The 19,606-nt window shown below is 56.9% G+C and overlaps 1 protein-coding gene across 6 annotated transcripts; it reads right to left on the bottom strand.

Moving 5' to 3' along the window:
• Positions 1 to 48: 48 nt before the first annotated feature.
• Positions 49 to 18,921, bottom strand: CACNB1 (calcium voltage-gated channel auxiliary subunit beta 1). 6 transcript variants are annotated; one of them, XM_012451931.2, is made up of 14 exons: positions 18,664 to 18,921; positions 16,129 to 16,215; positions 12,832 to 12,951; positions 11,780 to 11,902; positions 11,071 to 11,207; positions 10,792 to 10,868; positions 9,433 to 9,452; positions 9,090 to 9,170; positions 8,622 to 8,680; positions 8,327 to 8,436; positions 8,029 to 8,180; positions 4,236 to 4,331; positions 3,600 to 3,785; positions 49 to 1,920 (listed from the first exon to the last, which is right to left on the bottom strand). In XM_012451931.2, the coding sequence occupies exons 1-14, from the start codon at positions 18,745 to 18,747 to the stop codon at positions 1,456 to 1,458; spliced, it is 1,797 nt and encodes a 598-aa protein (XP_012307354.1). In that variant the 5' UTR covers positions 18,748 to 18,921; the 3' UTR covers positions 49 to 1,455. The 6 variants fall into 6 exon arrangements, with proteins under 6 accessions (XP_012307354.1, XP_012307352.1, XP_012307353.1 ...); XM_012451929.2 differs by lacking the exon at positions 9,433 to 9,452 and adding an exon at positions 10,251 to 10,405 and having other exon boundaries at positions 18,664 to 18,811; XM_012451930.3 differs by lacking the exon at positions 18,664 to 18,921 and adding an exon at positions 17,156 to 18,006.
• Positions 18,922 to 19,606: the final 685 nt, after the last annotated feature.

The raw sequence follows: 19,606 nt of genomic DNA, 5'->3' as shown, positions 1-19,606 counted from the left end.
CTGACGACTATGTGGCGAGGACAAAGCGGCAGACTTGGGAGGCAGTCACAAAGGACAGGACGGTGGTTTTATATATGGCAAAATACTTCTCCTAGGGGAGTACAGACAAATATAGACAGACAGATGGGGGCACAGGACACCAGACAGGGAGGGGGAGAGGGTGGGCAGTGGTGTCATCTAATCAGTAAGTGGAAGCTGCACCCCACCCCCCGGGGGAGGGTGGGACATTGGCACAGGAGGTGGCGAGACAGGCATGAGGTGCCCATCCCTGAGGCGGGCAGCCGGGCAGGGCCCAGTCCTTGTTGGCACAGTCGGCTCTCTCTGGCCCAGCTGGGATGCTGGGGAAGGGCAGGGCTGCTGGGCTATAGGGATGCCGAGGCAGAGGGATGCCCCAGGGGAGAGGGAGTACCAAGGCCTCTCCTGGGGGAAGTGGACATGGGTAACAGAATCACAAGAGGCAAATACAGAGCAGCAACAGCAGCAGCCAAGCCCCCCAGAGGAGATCCGAGGTCCCAAGGCAACCCCTGGGGTGGTGGTCACCTCCTGGGCACCAACCCACGGGTCCTCTCCCCTGGGGCCTCAGGGTGAGGGTGAAGGAGCAATTTTTTGGTTTAAAATGAGGCGGACCAGAGTGTTCCATGGGCTCCACACCCAGGCGGCACAGGGGTGGGGGCTCAGATGCAGAGGGGCCCCTCTTCTAATGGCAGCAGGCAAGGGGTGTAGGAGGCCAAGCTCATTCCTGGGGTAGGCGAAGGCTGAGGCATGGAGGTGGGGATGGGGAGCAGTGTCTCGGGCTGCCCACTCTTCAGGGTTCTGGGCCCTGGACGTTGCCATGGCCATGGAGGGTAGAGGGTGCTGTGTCTGATGCCTGCCTGCTTCCACCCAGAACCCTCCCCAGACAAGCTCCCCATGGGGTGCCCATGCTGTGGCTTTCACCAACCAGACGATACTGCCAGGAAGCTGGGAGGATGGGGCAGGCAGGGAGGGACCCTGGATCTGGGGTCTGGGGAAGAGAGCCCTCTGGGAAAGAATCTGTGGCCTCCCTCTCCAGGAAAAGCGCCCAGCCCTTCCCCCATACTGCAGCCTGGGAGAAGGGCCATCCCACTTAGGACCGTCACTGAGGGCCCCGAGGAGAAAGAGTTCAGGAAGTGCACCTTTTCTTTAGGAGGGTGAGGGAGGAGAGCCCCTTAAGATGGGAGAACGGGGACGCTTCAGAAAGGTGGGTATCCCCCATTCATCCGCAACAGGCAGGTAAAAACCGACAGCTGGGGCTTAAGGGCCACCCGGGAGCTGGGATGATAGATAACACCGGAGAAACCCCAAGCTTTGAGCAAAGGCATCTGAAAGGAGAGCGACAGCGCCCCCTGGAGGCGGACACATGTCGAGTGTGAGCCCCTCGCTCCCTCCCCTCCCTCGGGCTCAGGGCCCCTCCTCCCTCCGCGTGGCCCCTGCCCCTCAGCGGATGTAGACGCCTCGTCCCCAGCCCTCCAGCTCATTCTTGTTGCGCCCCAACACTGGACCCCCACCCTCAGCGCAGTAGCGGGCCTTATTCCGGCCCCGGTTCCGGTTGTCGGTCAGCTCTTCCTCATAGTCTTCTTCCTCGTCCTCCCAGGATCCCTGTCGGGCTGGGGGGGTGCCGCCCCCTGCAGGGTCTCCGAGCCCTGGCCCCTCGGAGGGGTCAGTCTCCATGTCCACACATGAGTCTCCCAGCTCCGTGTAGGCAGAGTTTCGGCTGCCAGGGGTGTCGGCATCAAAAGTGTCTTGGCGGGACAGTGCCCGCAGCGTGCCCGCCCGGCCTGGTGGGTGGCTGCTGGGGTAAAGGCCTGGGGGCTGGCCCAGCTCCCCTGGGTACTCGTGCACGCTGCCGTGCTCCCCGGTGGCCCGTTCCAGCGGCTGGTCCCCGGAAGCAAGGTAGGGTCCCTGGTTAGCAGACGGACATCACACACCATGCAGATCAGGCAGGGGTGAGAAGAACACAACAAAGCAAGGCAGGTTAGTGACAGCACGAAGATGGCCGGACTGGGTGAAGGAGGGTGCTGGCTCTAGGGGAGGGGCCCCGGGGACAAATGGCTCTGGAGCCCAGCCAGAGGACAGACCTCAGGCCATTCGCTCCTCTCTCTGGACAGGGGACACCTGACCTTCAACAGATGTGAGGACACAGGAACTCTCAGGGCAACCATGGCCGACAGCCGTAAGCCATGAGTCACCACTTCCTCAGTGCGTGTCATTAATGCTATCTTGGGGTTAATCATCATTAACAGCTAAGTACTGCCACTTATTAGTGGCTGATTGGGTTAGTCATTGCCTTCAGTTTTCCAAATATATTAACAGGAGATTTCAGCTCAAACCTGCTGACCCTAGCTTCAACTCACGAGACCCCAATCTCAGGCTTCCAGAACCCCATGCTTCTCCCACCATTCCCTAGTCAGATGACACCATCTCCAAGGCTGATGGGATTCCTCCCCTGGCCCCAACAAGGACTCAAAGCAGCAAGCTGGGGAAGGCTGCTGGGTCTCCCCCTCCTACTGAAGATGAAGAGGTGGCCCAGTGTCCTCATCACCAAATGTCATGTGGCAGTGGGGCACAAGAGAGGTTTCAGTCCCTCCCCTGCCACTTCAAGCTGTGTGATCCTGAACAAACGGTTCCCCTCTCTGTGGCCTCATTTCTTGGTTATAGTTTGATGGGGCTTAGGCCTGAGCAGCAGTTTCCAAACTGTTGCTTAGAGATCTGGGGTGGGGTGGAGAGGGCACAGAAGTGCTTCAGGGGTCCCCATGGAAGTGGAGGGCAGGCCATTCTCCTGGCTTCCTCATAGGGCAGAGCAAAGATGCATTATCTACATCCTCAGCTTGCATATAAGATTCATTGAACAAATGGGCTGTGTTGCTGAAAGCTAATTTGAAAGCTACAGTCTAGAATGATTTCATGGGTTTCTTCTGGCTCTCACCTAGCACCTAATACTTAATGGTGTGGAATCAAGAGACAGGCTGTGGCTTGCTCGGGAGGAGGGTGAGGCAGGCTGGGCTCCCATGGGAGGGCCTTTCCTGGACTCTTTAACTGGGAGAATGGTGGAAGGTTCAGCATCAAGTCATAGAAGATCCCACATTCTGGGTCCCTCTTGAGGGGCCTTGAGGAGTCAGGGTTCCAGGGAGGGAGAGTCCAGGTTTAATAGGGAGAGCCAGCCGTCCTGGCTCTGAGGGCCCCTGCCCTGTGGAGTCCAGCGAATGAGTGTACCAGTCTTCCTCGCACGTCCTTCCTAGTCCCTTGCCTTAAAAGGTCCCCCATCAGGCCTGAGATCCAGCGGGCAGCAGATGCAGTCCTATGGTACCAGGCCCAGGAAGCCAGCACCAGAAGCCCCAGACCCATCAAAAACCACAGACACCAGAAGCTGCCGCTCACCACATTTTTTACAAAATAAAGCTCTTCCCTTCCTCCTCCATGTTCCCTGTACTCCAGTTCTGACCCCTGAGCGGGAGGGAAGACGGGCAGGGCACCCACTACATGGCGTGTTCCTGCTCCTGGGGCACCGCGCTGCCCCGCTGCGAGGACTCCAGCCCGCCCCAGAAGCTGAGGTTTCTCCTGAGCGAGGTGAGCACCTGTACCTGGAGGTTGGAGACAGGGGCAGGGCTGGCAGCCAGGGCTGCGGTAGCCATGGTGCGGTTCAGCAGCGGGTTGGGTGGCGTGCTGCTGGGCGGGTGTGTGGCCTTCCAATAGGCTTCCAAGTACTCTGCCAGGTGCTCGCAGGCATCCTCCAACTGGTTCTCGTCCAGGATGATGTCAAACATTTCCTGTGGAGGCGGGGTTAGGGGACGGGGCTGGGATGAGTGGGGCGTGGCCAAGGGGGTTGAGGGTGTGGCCTGGGTGCAGTGGGTAGAGTCAAGGGATTGAAGGACAAGGTTAAAAAGAGGCCTCTGGATGTGGAAGAAGGGAAGGAGGGCTCTCAGATGTACAGATTAGCAGAACTGCAAGCCGTTTTGGCACTCTGTCCAACTCCCTCATTCTAGAGATAAGGCAACCAAGGCTGGGAGAGAGGGCTTGACTCTTCACGGAGAAGGGTGCTTCTGGGGCTTGAACCCAGTCCTTGACTGACAGACCTGCGCTCCTCCCGGAAAACCAGTCTGCACCTACGGGCCTGACCCCGGTGTTCCTGGTCACTCTGTCTCTCGTGCAGGCCAGAGGAAACCAGGACGACCCAAGTGCCCTCCCTCCCTTCCCTTCCCCGGGATCTAGGCACTCACGGGGGGACACTGTGCCAGCTTTTCCGAGGCCGCTATTTGGACGTTGAGGTGTTTGGATTGAGACTTCCCTCGGGACTTGATGAGCCTCTGAAGTACCTGGTTTGCAGAGAGACAAAAGGAAGAGGAGCTAGAGAGACTCAGGCAATGCACCCAGTCAGAGAGGCGGGTCCTGGTTGCATCAGCATGGAGAGCGAGTGTTAGGGCCCTTGAATGCTCCATAACTCTCAGCCCCGGGTAGCCCTGCAGAAGTGACCTCAGCAGCCCTGTGTCTACCCTATGCAATGCTCAGGCTCTCTCCTGGTCTCATGCCTGCCTCTCTTAGGGGCTATATGAAGGGTAGTGATTCTCCTTCCCAACTTCTCTAACCTTGTTTATAGGCCCGCCCACCCTCCATTTTTTTATTTATTTTATTTTTTGATAAGTTTTGCTCTGTCACCCAAGCTGGAGTGCAATGGTGTGATCTCGGCTGACCTCAACCTCCGCCTCCCGGATTCTCCTGCCTCAGCCTCCCGAGTAGCTGGGATTATAGGCGCCCACCACCACACTCAGCTAATTTTTTTGTAATTTTTTTTGTATTTTTAGTAGAGACAGGGTTTTACCATGTGGTCTTAAACTGCTGACCTCAGGTGATCTGCCCACCTTGGACTCCCAAAGTGCTGGGATTACAGGTGTGAGCCACCACACCCGGCCTTTTTTAATTTAGAGGCTGGTTCTCGCTCTGTTGCCCAGGCTGAAGTGCAGCGACATGCTTATAGTTCACTATTCCCTGGGCTCAAGCGAGCCTCCAGCCTAGCCTCCTGAGTAACTAGGGCTATAGGCGCATGCCACTATACTCCGCTAACTGTTTTTCTTTTTTTTTTTTTTTAAAGATGGGGTTTCTCCATGATGGCCAGGCTGGTCTTGAACTCCTGACCTCAGGTGATCCACCCACCTCGGCCTCCCAAAGTGCTAGGATTACAGGCGTGAGCCACGTCACCCAGCCAAGAAACAGGGTCTTATTATGTTACCCAGGCTGGTCTCAAACTCCTGACCTCAAGTGATCTGCTTGCCTCAGCCTCTCAAAGTGCTGGGATTATAGGCGTGAGCCATTGAGCCAGCCACACCCTCCATATTAACAACAGCAAAATAGTCTTCCTGTGTGGGGCACTTGCTACAGACTAGCATTATTCTGTGCTTTTCACATATCAAGTTAGTCTTGACAACAATCCTGTCAGGTAGCTACTATTATTATTCTCATCTCAACAACGACAACAATTATAATAATGCAAAACCTGGAGCTAATCATGAGGAACAATCACACAAACGCACACTGAGGGACAGACAGTCTATAAAATAGCTGACCTGTACTCTCCCTAAACATCAGTGTCGTGAAAATTCAAGAAAGGCTGGGAAACCCTTCCAGATTAAAGAAAACTAGGCCGGGCGTGGTGGCTCACACCTGTAATTCAGCACTTTGGGAGGCTGAGGTGTGAGCCCAGGAGTTTGAGGCCAGCCTGGGCAACCTGGCGAAATCCCATCTCTAGAAAAAAAATATAAAATTTAGCCAGGTGTGGCAGTGTGCACCTGTGGTCTCAGCTACTAAAGAAGCTGAGGTACGAGGATCCCTTGAGCCCAGGAGGTTGACTGTGAGCCGAGATCACCGAGCACGGTGGCTCATGCCTGTTATGCAGCACTTTGGGAGGCTGAGGCGGGTGGATCACCTGAGGCCAGTTCAAGACCAGCCTGGCCAACATGGTGAAACCCTGTCTCTACTAAAAAATAACAGTAAAATATTAGCTGGGTGTGGTGGCACACACCTGTAGTCCCAGCTACTCTGAAGGCTGAGGCATGAAATCACTTGAACTTGGGAGGCAGAGGTTGAGGTGAGCTGAGATCGTGCCACTGCACTCCAGCCTGGGCAACAGAACAAGACTCTGTCTTAAAAAAAAAAAAAAAAAAGTCACCTGGGCATGGTGGCTCACACCTGTAATCCCAGCACTTTGGGAGGACTAGGTCAGGAGTTTGAGACCAGCCTGACCAATATAGTGAAACTCTGTCTCTACTAAAAATACAAAAATTAGCCGGGCATGGTGGTGCATGCCTGTAATGCCAGCTACTCAAAAAACTAAAGCAGGAGAATCGCTTGAACCTAGGAGGCGGAGGTTGCAGTGAGCAGAGATCATGCCACTACACTCCAGCCTGGGCAACAGAGCGAGATTCTGTCTCAAAAAAATAAATAAATAAAAGTCAACACATGATCCTGGGTTGGTTCCTGGATTGGGGGAAATGCTGCCATAAAGGACATTCTGTGCCGGGTGCTGTGGCTCACACCTATCATTCCAGCACTTTGGGAGGCAGAGGTGGGTGGATCGCCTGAGGTCAGGAGTTTGAGATCAGCCTGGCCAACACTGTAAAACCCTATCACTACTAATACAAAAATTAGCTGGGCATGGTGGCAGGTTCCTGTAATCTCAGCTACTCAGGAGGCTAAGGTAGGAGAATTGCTTGAACCAAGGAGGTGGAGGTTGCAGTGAGGCAAGATCACATCACTGTACTCCATCCAGCCTGGGCAACAGAGTGAGACTCTATCTCAAAAAAAAAAAAAGGTTCAGTAACTGGTCCAGGGAGCTGACCTCACGGGATGCAATCACGGGATGATAATGGTTACCATGACTGGCTGCCATCATAAATCAGAGAATATACTGGGCTCCTTACACCAATTCGCTCAACAATAACACAAGAGAGGGATTATAACCCCACTTTATAGGTGAAGAAATGGAGGATCAGAGGCTAAATAATTCCCCCAAGATCCAAGTTCAGTAAGAAACAACCAACAACAATAAATAAATACGTAAACCAATCAAAGCTAGAATTTTAAGCCCATGCTGTCTTCTGATTTCAAATCCTTCACCTCAACTCCTCCTCCATGCTTCTCAGATCCCCACTGGCATCTAGAAGGGAAAGTTAATGGTGCTGCAATACAACCAAGAAGTAAGGCAGCCTTCCTACCGATTTCCCCGCTATCAAAGTCCAAATGAGGACACTGCAGCCAAAAGGGCTGATACCAAGAGAGGAAAGCAGCCTGGGCAACACAGCTAGACCCCATCTCTAAAACCGAAAAATAAAAGTATTAGCCAGGCATGGTGGTGGACACCTGCAGTCCCAGCTACTTGGGAGGCAGAGGTGGGAGGATTGCTTTAGCCCAGGAGGCAGAGGCTACATTAACCATGATCGCACTACTGCATTCAGACCTGGATGACAGAGCGTGACCCTGACTTTAAAAAAGAAAAAAAGGGCCGGGCGTGGTGGCTCACGCCTGTAATCCAAGCACTTTGGAGACCAAGGCGGGTGGATCACCTGAGGTCGGGAGTTCAAGACCAGCCTGACCAACATGGTGAAACCCTGTCTTTTTTTTAAAAAAAAAAAAAAAAAAAGAAGAAGAAGAAGAAGAAAGGAAGATCTCCCAACTGCCAAGTAGCTGGGTGGCACTGGAACAAAAAGCACAGAATTCTTTCGGTCCCAGGGAGGGAGGTCAATCAGAGCGGAGGCAGGGTACTGGGCTGCATGACCCTAATAATGGTGAATAATGGCTAACATGTTGTATCAGACCATTTGCTAAGTGCTATACATTCATACGAGGTTGAAACACTTGACAATACAATGGAGCTTTACAGAGAAGGAAACTTAAGACGCGGGCAGATTAAGTCACACAATTAGTAAGCAGTGGAGCTGGGATTTAATCCCAAGCAGCCTGACTCCAGAGTACTCCTTTTAAACCACGCTGTCCCGGCCAGGGTCAGGCTCCTGCACCCACCTTGGGAGAGGTGATCTTGATGTAAACAATGATGGGGGCCAGCGAGGTCTTGGACAGCTGGGCTGGGTGATTGATGGTGTCAGCATCCAAAGCGACCAACTGAAGGGTCCGGGCCAGCTCGAAGATCCGCTCGATTTCACTCTGCACCTCAGCTGGGGGCAGGGAGTCATGTGGATGGGGGAATGTCAGGCTGCCTCCCAGGAGGTGGTGGGTGGAGGGAACTCTTCTGGAGATGGTCCCGCCCACTACCTCCCACCCCTCCCACGGCCGGGAGTGAAGACGGCAGGGGTGGGCTCACCCAGGCTGGAGCGTGTGTTGGAACGCTCGATGATGATGTGCTTGCTGGGGTTGTTGAGAACTGAGCGCTTAGCCAGGGAAATGTCTGCCGTCACACGAGTGATGGAGATCCTGGGGAATGGGGCAAGAGGGGAGTCAGGGGTCAGGGTGGGCTGGAATGCCCTGCCCACTCTCCAGTTCCAGGACCGCCTTCTATTCCTCAGTCCAAGAGTGTCAGGACTGTGATTCGAGGCATCCTGCCCACCCCAGCAGCAGAGAGCCATGGCAGGTGTGGGAAGCAGCTCCCGGGGTCTTACCTGCCATCAAACCGATGCTTCAAGAAGTCAAATAAGGCTTTCTGCATCATGTCTGTAACCTGGGGGTGGAGGTTTGTGGGGAGGGGTGGAGGAGAAAGCAAGCATTTAAAGCCACTCAGAGTCTAAGCAGCTGGGTATTTGTACCCTCATGTTCCACCTTCTTCTGAACGGGCCTCTATGGAGGATGGTGGGCAGGGGTCTGGGTCTGAGGTGTCTCCATTGGGATCTCTGATTCCAAAGATCCCTGTAAGTGGCATCTCTGGGAGGGCTCTTCTGGGGGTTTCTTTGGGGGACCAGGCTCCTCTGTGTGGGTCTTCCCATGGGCTGGGCCCCCTGGGGGTTTTCTCTGAAGGTCTGTAGCCCTCCGGGGAGGATGCCTGGGGATCTGGATCCTTCTAGGGGATGTCTCTGGGGTCTGAAGATCTTTCTATGGCCCCTCTGCGTCCACTCCCCTCTAGGGGGTCCTACCTCGTAGCCCTTGAGCGACGGTCCCACCAGGATGATGGGCCTCATGGAAGGCACCACGTCATAGGGGGGCACATGCTCTGTCTGGTGGGGAAGCAGGGAGGGGAAACCCCAGAGTGGAGATGACATCAGATCCTCTCCCCCAGACTCCAGGCTCCCCCATGCAGCCTTCCCCCGCCCTTGTCCCAGAGCCCAGATGTGGGGATCAGGGTGGGGGTGGGGAGGGATGGCCAGGGAGAACCAGGAAGGGTGGGGGAAATGGGCAGATATGGGAACGGGTGTTAGAAGGTCCCCCTAGCTCATCCCAGGGAGTGGGGAGGAGGACACAGAAAGCTGTGATACTCACCGACTTCTGCTTCTGTTTGGCTGGATCCAGAGATTGCCAAGAGAGGGAGGGGGAGGAGAGAGGGAAGGGGACCCAGGCAGGGGCAGAGGGCAAGGCAGGAGCCAGGACAAGAGAGGGTGGGAGAGCCAGGCAGACGAGGAGAGATAACAGGGCATGCGTGTTAGTGACAGACAGAGCCAGAGAAGGGGAATGGGACCCCAAACCAAGGGGGAGCCAGAGATGGCCCTGGATCAGGGCTGGGAGCAGGACTGACAGTCAGTCCAGCAGATGTTGGAATATTCAGACATACCCTACCCTCTTCTGGGTCTTGGAAAAGAGCTGGAGAGGGTGGCAGCCCCTACCCTCATGCCATCTTCTGTCCCCAGTGCATGCCAACCTGCCCATTTTCAGGGTTCCCTTAACTGTCTTGCTCTGCAGCCAGCAAAGCCCCCACCCACTATGTGCCCACCCAGAGAGTCAAAAAAGGGCAAAGAAGGAATGCCATCCCATTCCCTGCTTCACATGCTGGGTGCCAATACCAGAACACGCCACTGGGATTGAGGGTTGAGGTCAGGGTCCATGACCACCAGACCCTGCTGCCCCAGGTGTGGGGGAGCAACCTTCCAAGAGCAAGAACTACTCCTTCCTGGAGACGGGGCCAGGGTGGAGTTGTGTGTGGAGAGGGATGTGCCCACGCTACCCTTCCCTCCACCTCAGCAGGAAGCTCTGATGCCCACAGAACAGGCTAGTACCACATCTGAATCCATTACAGCCCCATCCCTCCACCAAAGTGCTGGCCCTGACTCCCCCACCTCTTGCAAGAACCCAGCGAGAATTACCTTCTTAAAGAAGGGGATGCGTTTGCCATGGGGTGGCGGGGTGGTGACACTGCTAACACTAGTCTTGGCAGAGCCACTCTGCTCAGCAAGCTCGGCCTCTTCCTCCTCTAACTCTAGGGGGTCTAGTTCAAAGGCTAAGTTAGTCACTTCATTACCTGGACCGGAGAGTCAGGAGAGAGGGAGGAGGGAGGCGAGGTAGGGAGAAGGAGTGAGATGAACGTGGAGACACAAGTACAGAACGCAGGGATGGGGATGGGGAAAAAAGAAAGAAGAAGAGGTGAATGGAACAGGGCTGGGAGAAATGAATGGGGGGGGCAGGGGAATCAGGCAGAGAGATGGAGCTACCAAAGAAAGGGGAGAGGAGAGACATGACAGGCCCAGCTTGGGGGTACCCTACTCTTCACAGAGGGGGACTCTGCATGTGTCTGGGGGACTCAGGATTGGGGTGCTTCCTACTGCAGGGAAATGAGGAGTCAGGGAGTGGGGAGACCACCCCACCCAGGAGCTCCTCCCCAGTCCCCTGCATGGCGATGGCTCTTACCACTGGCAGGGGGCGTGGGGCGGCGGGTGCCAGTCACCACATCTCCCAGACTGGAAGTGGAGTTATCACCTGATTTGCTGTGTTGGCAGAGGAAAACGGAGCTTGTGAGCAAAGAGGTAGGGGTGGGGGTCTCATCGTCTCACAGGCAGCACCCCCGGAGGTACTCCAACCCCACCGGTGATACCACAGGCAGCTCTGTGCCCTCAGGGCCAGGGGCCGCCATGGAGGCCTAGTCCAGGCTGGGGTTGGCAGCCCCCCTCCCGCACCCCACCCAGACACCTGGAGCTTAGGCGGTTCTGGCGGAGCTTCTGTTCTTGCAGCAGGCGAAGGCTGTCCAGTTTCACAGGGCTGGGGATGAAGCCAACCTCACAGCCCTCCTTCACCAGCCGCCCGATCCACCAGTCATTATTGTATTTCTGCAAAGAACATGGCAGGTGGGTGGAAAGACCAAGAGGGAAACTGGAGGGGCCAGCTAGCAGTCACTCTCCAGGGGAACCACGCAGACTTGCCTCCCTCCCCAGGGATGGCAGGTGAGGGGAACAGGTGAGGGCAGCCTCAAAGATCCCCAGCCCCGGCTCTAGCCTCTGAGTAGAGCTGCCAATTCTCAGGACAACTCTGAGACCAGCATACTGTCTGGCCAACGACCACCCGGCCCCCAGCCCAACACAATTCTGAGAGTCCTTCCTCTCCCTATTTGCCCAGCCTACTCTAGAAAGGCCACTGGAGTAAATGCAGGCACCAACATGTCCCGGGCACACCACCATGCCAGTTCAGGCCCCCCGACACACCCTCCCAACAACCTTTGACCTAAGCATTACCACCCCATTTTTCCAGTAGAAAACTAAGAGGCTCAGAGAGGTGAAGAGATGTGTCTAAGGTCACACAGCAGATTCAGCCTGGCTCTGCTTGGCTCAGAAGCCTTGGTCCACTAGCACTCTGGCTGCCTGTCTCCTGGCACCCACTCCCTGGCCTCCCTCCAGATACCCACCTCCTTGATGTGCAGGAAGTCTTTGGGCTCGAAGGTGATGGCCACTCCCTGCACAGGCACCTCATCCCCTGGAGATGGATTGTAGCCAACATTTGTCCGCACAGCAAATGCCACTGGCTTGGTCTAGAGGAAGCACACAGAGGAGGATGGCAACTAGAGGGTAAACCACAATGTAATGTACAACTTCCTGACGGGGTGGTGGTTACTTGGATACGTGCATTGTAATTGTTCATTATAATGTATAGGGACACTCCCAGCACTTTGGGAGGCTGAGGCAGGTGGATCACCTGAGGTCAGGAGTCCAAGACCAGCCTAACCAACATGGTGAAACTCTGTCTCTACTAAAAATACAATTAGCCAGGCATGGTGGCGCGTGCCTGTAATCCCAGCTATTTGGGAGGCTGAGGCAGAAGAATCGCTTGAACCTAGGAGGCGGAGGTTGCAGTGAGCTGAGATAGTGTCACTGCACTCCCACCTGGGTGACAGAGCAAGACTCCATCTCAAAACAACAACAATGAAATGTATACTGACACTTTGGGAGGCCAAGGTAGGTAGATCACTCGAGACCAGGGGTTTGAGACCAGCCTGGCCAATATGGTGAAACCCCGTCTCTACTAAAAATACAAAAATTAGATGGGCGCCGTGGCAGGCGCCTGTAATCCCAGCCATTTGGGAGGCTGAGGCAGGAGAATCACTTTAACTCGGAAGGCGCAGGTTGCAGTGAGCTGAGATCGCGCCACTGCACTCCAGCCTGGGTGACAGAGTGAGACTGCGTCAAAAAAAAAAAAAAGAAAGAAAGAAATTTTTAGCACTTATCAAGCCCTTATTATGTGTGGAAACAATATAATAACAGGCACTTATTATACTTATGAATCCTGTATAAGGAGGCAGGGATTTTCGCCCACATTGTGCAGGTGGAGGACCAAGGAACAAGGTGCAGGGGTGCTGGGAAGTGGCTGGGTCAAGACTGGACCCTGGGTCTGTACAGGCTCTCTGTAAGGCCCCGGGCTGGGGGAGTAATGCAGCATAGCCACTCCCCACATTCTTCTCACCTTGGCCTTCTCAAGCTGCGCTAATGCCTGGCGCTCTGCTTCCTTCCTTAAGGCTTCCCGGTCCTCCTCCAGAGACACATCAGAGTCCGATGGACGGCTGGTGTAGGACTCCGCTGAGCCCTGAAAACAGACAGAGCCAGCTCACGGCCTGTGCTGCCTCCCCCAGCTCTTGGGCCTGGGAAGGCATGGAGGTGCCACCATCACGGATGCCTCAAGTCTCAGCCTGCTCAGCATGACACCAAAAGAACTAGGAGAAGGTGGTATTAGGTGGAAGGGACCAGGAGCTGAGATTTCTCAGGCCCCTGGGGAAAGTGTGGCCCTAGTGAGGGTGACAGCAGCAAGCAGGAGATGAAGGCAGGCCCAAGGACAGCTGCTTGGGGCCCGGGGAGGGGTGGGAACCTGATAGGGGCACAAGGCAAGGGAGGAATGCCAGGGACGAGTCTCCACTCCCATTGCTCCTTCCCTCCCCTGCCCCCAGCACCCACTGAGATAGACTCAGCCGAGATCCAGCAGTGTCCATGCCAGGCACTGCAGCTACCAGCTTCGGCCCGAGCTCTGAACTCAGCCGTGGATGGCCTGCCGCATGATGCGGCCACCACAGATTTTACCAGCTTCTGCTCAAGGGTAGAGGGAGATAGTCTCCTACCTCCCCTGCTCCTCTAGTTGGCACTGCCAGAATCAGACTTCACCACCTACAGCCCCAACCCTCAGTCTCTGTAGGACACAAGAGAACCCAAGATTCCCAGATTGGTGCAGACCAAAGAAGGCATGTGAAGAGCAGGATACGGGACAGGCCTTTCCCCGAGGTGAGGGCTGCTGGGCGCCAGGAGCTGGCTTTGACCACAGTTACCAACCCAGAGCACAAAGAACTCCTTTAGGGACGCACACGTATGTGTAAGACACGTGTAGCCCATACAAACCTGGTAGTGGGACTGCACGTGCTGATTCGTGTGTGTGCGGGGATGTGCAGGTGTGTTGAAGTGTGTGTGCTCTATACATGGCTGTGAATGACTGCGTACATACAGCCACATGGGTGTATTGGGGGAGGGGCTCCCAGACATCCACGTCCCTGAGGGAGGGGGACAGGTGAAGGCAGGAGGCAGGAGGTGTGGATTTGTGTGACTATGTGGGTGATGTTGGACAAGGCGTAGGAGGTCATGTGGGGAAAGAGGTGGACTGCAGAGATGTAGGGGTTCTTTCCTGAGAGCATAAAAGGGTCACTTGGCCAGGAATGTCCAAGAGTTTGACAAGGAGGGGTCCTGGGAAAGAGAGAAGACAAAGTCCCACCTCTCCCCAGGGGCCCCAGGTCATTAGCTGTACAGTTGCTCATCCCTTTCCCAGTCAAATCATGAAAATGGGAGATCCGGGGGAGAAGGGTTGGGGTTAGCGGGGGTCACTAATAGAAGCGGGGAAAGAGGCAGGAAGGAGGGAAAGAAAATCAGTGTAGCTTCCACTCTCCGCCCTGATGGGAGCACACAGAGTCAAAGAGCCAGGGAAACAGCACGGAGACAGACTAGCAGAGAGGCACTCACTGACCCCAGCACACGCGCAGGCACACGCTCACGCGCACACACACAGGTACATACACACACACACACACACACGCAGACTCACATGCACACACAGACACACACACATGCAGATACACAGGCACACGCAGAAACACACACAGGCACGCACACATACACCAACGCACATATATGCAGACACACGCACGCATGCGCACACGCACACATATCGGAAATGGCAGGAGACGGGAAACAGTGAGGAGGCATGGAGACAGGCTGGAGCAAAGGCCGCCCTCCGCCAGCTTTCCTGAGAGCCTGTCCTACCCGCTGCCACCCCCGCTCCATCCCCAGCTCACCACCACCAGGGTCCGGCTGGGCACCTCCATCCCAGCGCCCTCAGTGCCTGGCCCTGCTGGCCTAGGGGGTGGCCCAAACTGCCTGTTCCCTCGGGGGCTCAGGTTACAAGCAGAGTTGCTACATGTGCAAACTGCTAGGGTATATTTAGCTCAGAGATGTGGCAAGGACTGCCCCCCCACTCCCCACCACCTACTGGGGATCAGAGCAGGGGAGCTAAAAGGAGGAAGAATCGGAGGCTGGGGTCTAATCCCCTGGGATGGCAAACACTGAAGGAACCAAGATCCTTTTCTGCCAAGAGGGGCAATAAGAGCACAGCGGCATCCTTGCTAGCCCTGGCCAAGTCCTGCAACAGGACGGATGAGGGAGTGATTGAAGAAAGGACTTCCTGTCTGTTCCTATACTTAGAAAAGGCTAGAATGAAGGCTCCCCTTCCTGAATCTCCCAAGTCAGACTGAGGCGCACATGTGCCAAGTGCTGTAGAGACAGAAGAATCGGAGAGGAGGGCATCACTCTAATCAGCGGCAGCTCTGCCTGGCATCACCCTCACTCCTGGCCCAAGGTGGAGGGGAGGGGCTCATCTCCCGGGGACCCCTCCTCTCTTCTGTCCTCTGCCCTCACATGCCCTGCCCATTTCCTCTTCAGTGCACGCCTTTTCCTGGTCTAATCCCAAGCCCCTCTCGCCTTTTTAGGGTACCAGGCTTTGGTGAGATGCTAAGTAGTCATAGCAACCACATGCCTCTCTCCATGCCTCACCCTGAGCTTAAGATGGCTCAGGGTTGACAGAGAGATGAGAACAGCCGCTTCCTGACTGAACAGAGGAGACCCCAGAAAGCTATTCTCACTTACACCCTTTCAGGCAGGGGTGCTAGGCTACAGTCTTCTCCATTATAAAATCAACAGGCACATGCCACAACCGCCCCCACCCTGTCACCATCACCCTTGCTCTGTGCTTCTTAGACAGTCATGTCTCGAGGCGAGGAGTGTGTTTCCCTGACTATGGCCTCACCAGGACTACAGGGACCCAAACATCCTGACTCTGCTTTTCCTAGGACCTGCCTCCACCCCACCCTGTCACAGATTCTGGGGGAGGACATGGAAGCAGACAGCCGGCAGGGGGAGTGGGTGACAGCCCGAAGCAAGCTAGAGGGAGGCAGGCCAGGCTGTCCCTGAATGAGATGACGCAGGCCAGCAGGCAGCAGGGGAAGATGCCTGGTGCTGGGGGAGGGGCCAGGCAGGGGCGGGGGATGAGTGAGTGGGTGCAGCTGACAGCACATCCAGGAGAGGTCATGGGGTGTCAGGGTGCTGGGGTGGCTCCAGGCAGGTGACAAATGGCACAGGGATGGGTGGCTGGAGAATACCGCAGACCTGGCTCACCAACGCTGGTCTCCACCAACCAGCCACCTCCCTCTTCTCCGCCCAGGCGCCCCATTACCTGGCGGACGAAGCTGTTGGATGTGGTATCCGAGGACGTGCTCCCATCCGACCGTTTGAATCGCCCTTTCCTCTTGCTGTATTTGCCCTGAAGAGGCCAGGAAAGGAACCAAGGGTAGAATCAGAAGGGCCCTTTCCCAACCTCATCTTGCCAGCCCCACAGCTACAGCCAAGCTTGGGAACAGCAATCCCAGATGCGAACAGCCCCACCCCCAACCCCCTGCACCTTCTTCCCGAGGTGGTACAGCCCAAGGGGGGTCTCCCATCCTCACAGAGAGGGCCCAGACCACAGCTAGGAGTGGGGACCAGTGCAAGAGGGCCCTAGGAGGCCCACATGGAAACCCCCAAACCAAGCCAGAGACGCTGGGAAAGGGGGAGGCGCGGAGAAGCTGGAGGCTCATTAAGCAGCAGAGCTAATTAAGATGCTGGGCAGGCTGCACAGGCCTCCGAGGAAGGGAGAGGAAGGGAGAGGCAGCCGGCAGTGCTGGGGGCGGGGGTGGAGAGAGCGGGAAAGTCCCCCCACCCTCCTCCGCAGGAGCAGAGCGGGGCTGTTTATGTTGGTGGCCCCCAGAGAGGAAGAACTGCCAACCCAGGGCCCAGCCTGGCTTCTCCCCGGGCCCAACTCTTTCCTTCGCTAGTCAGAGTAGGGAGGGGATGACAGCTCCCTTGGAGACTCAGAGCCAGATTTCTGGGGAGGGAGTAGGGGCATGGAACTGTATTTGGAGAGTAAACATCCAGCCCAATCCCTGGCACCATGGGGGAGACTTTGCCTCCCACTCTCGTCCCTTGCCCAGGCAGGACTTTTTCTCAGCTCCCTCTCCTCACAATCACAGTAGCCACATCCCTCCCCAAAGGGGCAAGAGGGATCAAGCTGCTACCCTGTGGCCCCCAGCTGCCATTGCCCATGCCCCATGCCCATGGTACCCATCAGGCAACGTCGATCTAAATGTCCCTCGGCCCCACCCCACATGAGCCTAGGACACAGCCCCACAGATCTCTAGCAGGAAGGCTGGCTCAGCCTCACTGACCAGGTTCCTGGCTTGGGTGGAAGAAACACCTCCTGAGCTTTCAGGAAGCAGCGTGTTCAGGTTAAGGGCTTCAGGTATTTCCAGGCCTCCTGTAAGAGGGTCTGCTTCTGGCCCTCCCCAGCTCACACGCATACACACAGTTGGCCTCAGCCCAGTCCAGAATGGAGAGAGTAAGTGAAGGCCCAGGCTTCCAAGCCCCAGCCCTCAGTCTCCCTCCTAGACTTTCTTTGGCCAAAGAACCTAGAGGAGCCACAACCAGACTGGGGGTTGTGGCTGCTGGGATCAGGGTAGAAGAAAGAGGATGGAAAATGGGAGAGGAGGGCACCTGGGGACCCTTCCAAGATCCTCCCCTCCCCACCTTTCTCTCAAACCACACATACACCCAAACTCTAGTCTTGATGCTCCCTACAAACCTAAGAGGATCTCCCAGTGAGTCCCAGACACCACCCTCCCCCCACCACTATGCTGGGCAAGGGAGTGGCACTCAGAGGGACAGGGGACAGCTGAAGGGAAGGCCCAGTCAGCTGCCTCCCAAGTTCAAAGGGGCCCGGGGTGGAGGAAGGTATTTTTAGGTCTGACTTGACCCCTCTACCTCCCCATCAACCACATTATCATGGTGGTTACAACTGTGGCCACAGTAATAGAAGAGTTAATGCTACCCTTGGAGAAGGACAGGCCCAAAGAAATCCCCTGGCACGACCATCCCAGAGCCTGCTGCTCACCCCATGGGAACCCAGCGCAACCAAGATGCCACTTCCTGGGGGTAACCGGGGCGTAGGAAAAGTGTGCGGGCCGGGATGGAGAAGCAGACCCCTCCCTCAGGTAAAACAGCTTTTCCCCGTCCCGGACAGTGCATTGGCATCGATCCAACTTTCCAAACTTTGGAGGCGTTCTCGGGGCGGGGGTGGGGGTGAGGAAAGTCAACGTGGGTGTGGGGGAAGGGAGCAGGTCCGACGCAGAGATGGAGCCCAGGTGGCTGGAAGGGGGCCTCGCCCGGAGCTGGCCCTTTCCTCACCCTCGAGAACCAGTGTTTTCAGCTTTGAAGGCCTGTTGGCATTTGGCACCGCCCTCTGACCATCTCCCCCTGCCACCTCCGCCCCACCCACACCCGCCAGACGCCCCCGAGCGTGCTCTTCATCGCCCCCCTAGCCTGGCTGGCTTTCTAGCCTCCTCAACCTCCCCTTCTCAAGGCCCAGATCCTCCCCACCAACACCCCCACGCTCAGCCCACTGAAGCCGGTGCCCAAGCGGCAGGAACCCTGACGCGGGGGAGACAAGGAGGCGAGGGTGACAGGCAGCCAACCCGCCCCCTCCCCGCTCTGCAGCATCGCCTCCCAGCCCTAGGCCCAGCGCCCATCAATCACAGCCTGCAAGGATGGGGGCCCGCGGGCGTCCTTCTCCCCTCTGTGCCGGGCATAGAACCCCTTCCTCTCCCGCGCCTCTCGAGCCGACCCCCACACGGTGCACGGGAGCGGCCCCCTCTCCTTGGGCCGAGCCACGACGCCTCACCTGCGGGCTGGGGTCGAAGACCTCCATGGGGATCTCCTGGGAGGGTGGGTAAGGGCCCCGGGACATGCTGGTCTTCTGGACCATGGAGAGGAGCCTCCCCTCCCGCCGCCGGCCCGGCCCAGCCGGGCGCCCTCAGCGCATGGGAGAGGCTGTGGGAGCTGAGAACAGCGCGGCGCAGCCAGCACCCGGTCCAGCCACCCAGCCCGGCCTCCGGCTCCCTCCTTCCTGCCTGGCCTCGCTCCTCCCGCTCTCTCCACTGCCGCCGCCGCCTCTCCCGTAGGCTCAGCATCTCCCCGCTCCCCTCCCTTGCTCCCTCCCTCCCTCCCTCCCTCCGCCCGCCCCGGCCCCGCCCCTCGCAGCCCCTCCGCGGGCTCCGCGCACCCAAAGGGCTGGCGGCCGCCGGGAGGCAAGCCCCTCCTGGCTCTAGGGGGCCGCAGGTGGGCCTCTGGCCGCGGCGTTCAGGCGGCCCGCTGGGGCGGGAAGGGAGCAATCAGGCGTGGATCTTGGGGGTGGGGTGGGGGGCGGTCTACCAGTGCATGCCGAGCGCTGATGGGGATGTAGCGCGGATTGGCATGGCTAGCACCGCCCCCCTTTTGTCCCAAACCTCTCTTCCTGCGGGTCTCTCCAACCCACTCCTGCCTGGGCTACCGGAACTTCCCGGTCCCTGTGATCCTGGGACCTGGCTTTAACTCCTTTCTCCCCAGTGTGGGGCTCAGGCTGCCTGAAACCAAACAGAAAAGCCTCTCCCCCTCCAACATGGCTCTGGGGCTGCCCAACAGAGACAGCAAAAGAAATCCCAGGGGTCCAGGAGTTCTACCTTAATCAGTCACTAGGATACACCCTCCTACCCCCTGCCCCTGCTCTTCCAAAAGGCCAGGAATGGGACTGGGTGAGGTCCCTGCTCTTGGAAGAGAAAAGAGGAAGAAATACGGAGCTGTGAGAG

The sequence above is a fragment of the Aotus nancymaae genome, unplaced genomic scaffold, assembly GCF_030222135.1.
Source record: "Aotus nancymaae isolate 86718 unplaced genomic scaffold, 86718_ANA_hifiasm-v0.15.2.pri h1tg000089l, whole genome shotgun sequence".
NCBI classification, from domain to species: domain Eukaryota; kingdom Metazoa; phylum Chordata; class Mammalia; order Primates; family Aotidae; genus Aotus; species Aotus nancymaae.
The sequence above is the reverse complement of the archived record's forward strand: the minus strand, read 5'-3'. Positions and strand labels throughout refer to the sequence as shown.